General features: G+C 36.2%; 1 protein-coding gene across 4 annotated transcripts in view; it reads right to left on the bottom strand.

The window, feature by feature from the left end:
* Nucleotides 1-7,134, bottom strand: part of LOC106880520 (uncharacterized) — a 32,634-nt gene extending 25,500 nt beyond the window's left edge. For all 4 annotated transcript variants that reach the window (XR_016238488.1, XR_016238489.1, XM_089342396.1 and 1 more), the window contains exons 1-3: nt 6,939-7,134; nt 3,351-3,482; nt 1,597-1,911 (exon numbers count right to left, since the gene is read on the bottom strand). Coding sequence is in view for 2 of the 4 variants with exons in the window: in XM_089342396.1 (XP_089198522.1) it covers nt 1,597-1,911; nt 3,351-3,482; nt 6,939-6,990 (499 nt within the window). In the remaining 2 variants the exon portion in view is untranslated. The remainder of the gene's footprint in view (nt 1-1,596; nt 1,912-3,350; nt 3,483-6,938) is intronic.
* Between the last annotated feature and the right edge of the window lie 366 nt (nt 7,135-7,500).

The following is a 7,500-nucleotide window of genomic DNA, read 5'->3' as shown; positions in this document are numbered from 1 at the left end:
ATATATATATATATATATGGTGAGAGTGGGCAACGAGTACAGTGACGAATTCAGGGTACAAGTAGGGGCTCACAAAGGATCAGTCTTCACTCCCTCCCCACTCTTGTTCATCATAGTCTCCTCCAGACAATAATAGACAAATTCAAGACAGGCTGTTCCTGGGAGCTCTTCTATGCTGATGACCTTACTCTTATAGCTGAATCATTACCTGAACTAGAGAAGTTCCAAATATGGAAGCAACGTCTAGAATCAAAGGACCTTAAAGTTAACCTAGCAAAAACCAAAGTCATAGTAAGTAGGAAGGTAGGTAAATCACAAATCTCTTCAGGCACATGGCCCTGCTCAATCTGTAGAAAAGGCGTAGGTAGAAACTCCATAAGATGTACCCAAGTGTAAGCTTAGGACACATAAAAGGTGCTGCAACATCAGAGGAAGGTTAATAGGGAAATTAACTTTTGTATGTGGAAGATACACAGGTACAATAAATGCTGAAAATGTGCTGAAAATAGATTCCATCAACTGCCAGGTGGGTAAGCTAGAGGTTGTTGATAGCTTCTGTTATCTAGGTGACCAAGTTAGTAGTAGAGGTAGATGCTCTGAGTGCATGGTTGTGAGAATAAGATTAGGCTGGACAAAGTTCAGAGAGCTCCTACCTCGACTGGCAATAAAGACCTCTCTCTCAGAGTGAAAGGCAGATTGTATGATGCCTGTGTGTGAACAGCCATGCTATATGGCAGTGAAGCATGGGCTGTGACAGCCAAGGACATGCATAGGCTTGAAAGAAACGAAGCCAGTATGCTTCACTGGACGTGCAATGTCAGTGTGCATGTTCGACAGAGTGTAAGCATCTTGAGAGAAAAGTTAGGCATAAGAGGCATCAGATGTGGTGTGCAAGAAAGATGACTGTGCTGGTATGGTCATGTTATGCATATGGACGAGGACAGCTGTGTAAAGAAGAGCCAGTCTCTAACTGTGGAGGGAGCCTGTGATAGAAGTAGACCCAGGAAGACATGAAACGAGGTGGTGAAGCATGATCTTTGAATTTTGGGCCTCACAGAGGCAATGACTGGTGACAGACCTTTGGCGATGTGCTCTGCTTGAGAGGACCCATCATGCCAAGTGCACCCATGCTGGTAGCATGTAAAGAACATCTTTTGACCGTTGGGCCTCATGGAGGCAAAGTGGCTGAGTTCCTTTTGAGCGTTGGGCCCCAATAGAAGCAAAGTAGGTGAATTCCTTTTGAGTATTGGGCCTCAAAGAGATAAAGTGACTGAGTTTCTTTTGAGTGTTGGGCCTCATATATATATATATATATATATATATATATATATATATATATATATATATATATGTATATATATAAATAAATGCACATGCACACATGTATTCACACACACCCCTAGAAGTTGCCGAAATCATTGTGACCTTCAAGCAAGATCTGATGAAGGACGTAAAGTAAAAAGAACTAATAATGTGCAGCAAAAAAGGAAAAAAAAGAAACAAAACAAAAAAGAACAAACAGGGTGTGGGGGTGGGGAAGGTAGGGAGAGAAGTGAAAAAGAAAAAGAAACTAATTTGTTAGTGCTGATCACTTACGGAGAACAATGCCTGTTTGTGTCATTTGGACTGGTTGAATGTAAGGAAGGGATGGTGAATAATCGCTGGATGTATGTAAGGATATAGCATCTTGATAAGTGGGATCAAAGTCCCCTCTAAATGGCTCAACTCTCACTGACTCAGCCCTTGTTGCTTCAGTCATGGTGGTTGTGTAAATTCTGCTTGGGTTTGGCTCAGCAGTATCTGGTATTTTCAAAGCAGTCTCGCTACCCATTGAGCAATCGCGCATCGACAAGGAGCTTCCTAGGCCCGAAATATTATATTCTTCTTCTCCTGATGCATTACTTTCTTGACCTTCGTTAACAGAAAGTGATTGAAAAGAAAAATTATTAATTAACTAAGTTCAATACTGTAAATTTGATAGAATACAATCATAAATACAAGAGGCTGAAATGGGGTTCTTCTGAAGGGTCTCTTGAGTAACGTTGCATAACCCTTCCTCATGCAAACTAATACCTCCCTTTTTCAAGTAAGGGATTTTTCCTTCCATGCAGCTTCAAATGCACAGAGGGAGTCTTTATTGACTTTCACTTTGTTTTCCAAATGAAACTTGAAAAAGTTTAGGGTTCAGCCAAAGAGGAAGGAGTCTGTCTTCAGCCCTTTCTCTCTTGTCCCCAACATAACCCCTTTCACTAAAGCCATCGTCATCACTGTTGTTGGCTTTATTTCATATCTGAGAATACGAGAGGGTGCTAAAAAGGATCAGTTATGATTTTAATTAACATATCCCCCCTCCCAGATTCACACACTTATTGCAGTGGCCCTTCAGATTTTCTAATCTCTGTAAAAGAACTTGGAAGGTTGGGCATTGAAAAGGAAGGAGACTACATAGAAGAGTGACATACTTGTTTATCTCCTGCTTTTGTGTAAATACATTGAGAAAACAAGAATGCTTATAATTTTTCATTCTCCATTGTATATTTATCATATTTAATATGTGTGAAAAGTGTACAAATTTTTAATTTTGTTTATAATTTATAATCTTTATAGTTTTTCTTATATTTCTATTTTCATTTCTGTTGGATCCCGCTTATCTGTCCACAACAGCATTTTTTCAATTTGGCTGCAATCATTTTCTCTACTTCCACCCCCAGGCTGGAGCAACAGTTTAGCTGAACTGAAAGAACACATTCAGTCAGCAGTGCAGGAGATAATTCCTGAAATGCTTCAAAATGTGTTTCGCAATGTTAAGGATAGATTTGAAATTTACAGGGATACAGATGGAACACATGTTGAAAAGTTTTAATGAAGTTTTGACATAAGATTTATAAATCTATTTGTTTGGGTATCATGATTAAGTAATTAAGCATAGAATTTTGTCAGTTTTTTAAAAAATTGCCAAATTTCATTGAAATGGATAGTTCATTCTGGGACACCCTGTATTATTTGATTTGATTTTAGAAATTTACATACTGGAGTGAGGTCCACTGGTTATTAATGATTCTTTCTATGAAGGGGTCAGTGATGCAAGAAGTTTGCTGACCCCTGCTTTAACCCTTTTGATATCAACCTGCCTTAATTGCTCTTGATTCTATGATGCAAACTTTCCATTTTAATGTTGTCTAAATTTCTACAAAATTTCATTTTAAATTATGTTTGAACATCAAATTGATTATAGCAAAAGTTATTTTACTAAATTCTTTGTAATTTTAACAATTGAAATAATTTCGTTGTATTTCAACAGAATTATGGTAAAGAAGGGAAAATAAAAAAAACAATTATTTTTTTCTTACGTGGAGGAGAACAGTGGATAAGTCTTATCATAGCTTGTGTGTTTTGTTGATAGATGGGGGGAAGTAAAGGGATTTCTCCCCCTGGCTGCTGGATTAATCTGGACAAGGTAGAAGGATCATAATGGCTGCTGACTGAAATGAAACAAAGTAAATAGGATTAGTTTAATTAAGTATCATATTTCCCCAACCTCAAAGTGACATTTCAACCTTGATCAATGTTCTGCTTCAGACCATGGCAAGCCTGAACAATGTCTGACTCTCTCACGGTTCTGTTAGCCCTTAAACGAAGGGCAGCTCTAATTGATGTTTGAATAATTTCACGGGGATATGGCCATTGTTAATTGATGCCTGAACACCTACTTCATCAAATCTGCCTAAGTGTAAGTGGCCCTTACTGATGGGTGAAATCAAGTTGCAATGTGGAAGATTTATACAGGAACAACACAGAAGTTTTTTCTTCTGATTTTCCTTCATCATCAGATAAGTTAGATTACAACGATGATGATGATGATGATGATGTTCTAAGCAGCACAGAAGAAAGTGGTGCTTCAGCTCACTCTAGATCAGGGCTTCTCAACCATTTCTTATCTATGGACCCCTTTGATTACTATTTTATTCTGGTGGACCCCCATAAGCCTTTCAATGTTTAAAAGTTAGTTTTATAGAAACTTCTTCTCAAAATTCCTATTTTGTTTTTCAAATGTTAACTTGCATAGGTTGAACTATGTAAAATATTAGAGAGCGAAGCGGAGCTCTTTCTTGCAATACACACCAATACACATACCAAAAGCAAAATTTTTTCAGGGGCCCTCAAAATACTATTGTGAATCCCCAATTTGCTATCTTATTGCTTAGACCCCCACCAAAATCTTATATGGACCCTCAGAGGCCATATGCACCCCAATTGAGACCCATTACTTTAGATGGAAAAACTGAGCTGATTTTTCTCCATTTGTTCGTTCATTTCCCAACAACAATGCAGGAATCTCAAATGAATTTATGCTCATGTCGGATGCAAAGCAAAGTTAATATTTTACAGCAGCTTTTTGGTCATGAAATTAGAAATCATATTCTGTGAGAGATTTGCAGTGCTTTTAGTTGATTACATCGACCCCAGTACTTATCTGGTACTTATTTCATCCACCCCGAAAGGATGAACGGCAAAGTTAACCTCAACAGAATTTGAATCGAGAGGATAAAGATGGACAAAATGATGCTGAGTATTTTGACCAATGTGCTCATGATTCTACCAGCTCATGACTTAATAATAATAATAATAATAATAATAATAATAATAATAATAATGATAATAATAATAATAATAGCTAAAAATGACAAAGAGCTAGAAACACTACTACAGACAGTACACGGCTTTACCAAGGAAATAGATATGAAATTCGGATTAGAAAAATGTGCCAAAGCAACCTTGAAAAGAGGAAAATTAGTTAAAAGTAGCAATATAACACTAGATAAAGCCAATGAAATAAGAGAACTAGATGAAAGCCAACCATACAAATATTTAGGAGTCAATGAACTAGATAGGATACAACATACGCAAATGAAAGAAAAAATAAAGAAAGAGTACTATAGACGAGTTAGATCAATACTAAAAACAGAGCTCAATGCTAAAAACAAGATAATGGGTATCAACATTTTAGTTGTCCCAGTTATAAGCTACAGCTACAACATCCTTAACTGGACACTAAACGAACTATCTAAAATAGACAGGAAAACAAGAAAAATAATGACAGGATATAGGATGCACCACCCAAAATCTGACATAGAAAGGTTATATATACAACGCACAGAAGGTGACAGGGGTCTTATACAGCTAGAAAACTATTATAAAATAACCACCATAGGACTGCAAAAATACCTACTCCAGAAGCAAGAAAAACTAATACAAATAGCCACAAAACACGAGCAAAACAAAAAACTGTTTTCAGTATTTAAGGAAGCTGACAAATACAAACAAGAAATCATACTACCTAACAAATACGAAGAAGAAACAACAAAAGCTATAAAACAAATGAAATCCAAACTAAAACTAGAACAGCAACGGACCATGATAAAACGATGGCAAGAAAAGCCCCTACATGGTAAATACTGGGCTAAACTAAATGTAAAAGAAATAGACAGAGAAAAATCCCAGCAATGGTTGAGAAGCTCAGGACTCAAAGCAGAGACTGAAGAATTTTTAATTGCTGCACAAGACCAAAGCCTCCCCACCAGAAATTACCAAAAACATATAATGAAAAGAAACATAACAAGTAACTGTAGAATATGTGGAGATGGACAAGAAACAATAAATCATATTATCTCTGGCTGCCCAGTCCTGGCTAAGAAGGAATGTATTCACAGATACGACAGAGCTGGGACCTATATACACTGGAAGCTATGCCAACACTATGGAATAACAACAGAAAAAAGATGGTATAAACACACGCCAGAAAAGGTCACAGAAAATGAGAAAGCAACCATACTCTGGGATATGCCAATACACACAGATAGAGAAATTAAGGTAAATAGACCAGATATAGTTGTCAAAGATCACGAAGAAAAAAAATGCTTTCTAATTGATGTATCGATACCAGCAGATGACAACGTTTCTCTAAAAGAAATGGAAAAACTTTCAAAATACAAAGACCTGGAAATAGAGGTAACTCGAATGTGGAATCTAAAAACAGAAACAATTCCTATCATAGTAGGTGCCTTAGGTATAATAAAAAAAATATTCAGACAAATACTTAACAAAAACACCAGGACTTACAAATATATATAACATACAGAAAATTGCACTACTGGGCACTGCACACATTCTATGCAAAACACTTTCAATACAGTAACCATAAGAGCACCACAGCAAACCACAGCACATACCCAAGGCGCACAGAGCTGCGCTCGGTAGTGAAGTGAAAGCACGTTATAAAAATAAAACTACTGAACAATAATAATAATAATAATAATAGTGATAATAATAATAAATGCCCTGATGCAGTACCAGGCAGCGGCTCTCATGGCTTCTGATCTTAATTGATTGGAAGTGTTATCATGCACATTGTTTTGTCTTGGTATAAAAGATGGGCTACAGCAAATATTCTGCTCAATACCACAGATTTGCTTGTCAGTTGTTTGATCTTAACCAGTTGAGCATGTCCCTTGGTGGCTGATGATATGTGCATCTCTGATCATGAGCAGAAGTAGTTGGGGAGCATCACACCCATGTGTTGAGAGGAATTCTTTGGGGTTTGAATAATTCACCTATGGAAACATGGGTGTTTCATTCAACATCCTTAAACAACCCTTATTCAGAGACCTTTTAAGTGGGATGGGCTACTTGACCTGAAGAAAATTCTAGCTGGGCCTCACCTGCGAGGTCATGCGCTGTTTATCTTGATATGAAATCACCATGCTGCACACATGTGGTTGTGATGCATGTGCCTGGTGTACCCTTATCAGACGTGTAGTCATGATGGGTATACTGGGCTTCGTATATTTTACCTCAGTGTCACTTTGATGGCATACATTGCCCTCTCACTCAATAATAATAATAATAATAATAATAATAATAATAATAATAATACTTACTGAAATATGGTGGAGGTCTCTTGAGAGTGCTGCTGGACTTGCCCATTTCCATGTATGTGTCGATCAAATTGTTTGAGCTGGGTTTTTTAGGAAGTGGTCTTTGTGTGTCATTGGGTGAGCGTTTCTGCAAGTAATCTGCTCAGAAAGAAGTGTATATATATATATATATATATATATATATATATATATATATATAATATACTATATAACAGACACACATACACACATATAAAGATATTTATACATATATATGAGTGTGTGTGTGTATGTGTTTTTTATATATATATATATATATATATGACGTTAAACGATGATGATGATGATGATGATGATATATAAAATATGTTATATGATATAAACTGTATAGCTATATAATAAACTATATAACACACACACACGTGTGTGTGTGTATATATGTATATATATGTATGCATGTATATTTTTATATATATATACATACATATATATGTATGTATATATATATACATATATATATGTATATATACATACATACATACATATATATATACACACGCACACACACATATATATATGAATATGA

Source organism: Octopus bimaculoides, chromosome 26, assembly GCF_046866305.1.
Source record: "Octopus bimaculoides isolate indiv1 chromosome 26, ASM4686630v1, whole genome shotgun sequence".
Taxonomy (NCBI): Eukaryota; Metazoa; Mollusca; class Cephalopoda; order Octopoda; family Octopodidae; genus Octopus; species Octopus bimaculoides.
The sequence above is the reverse complement of the archived record's forward strand: the minus strand, read 5'-3'. Positions and strand labels throughout refer to the sequence as shown.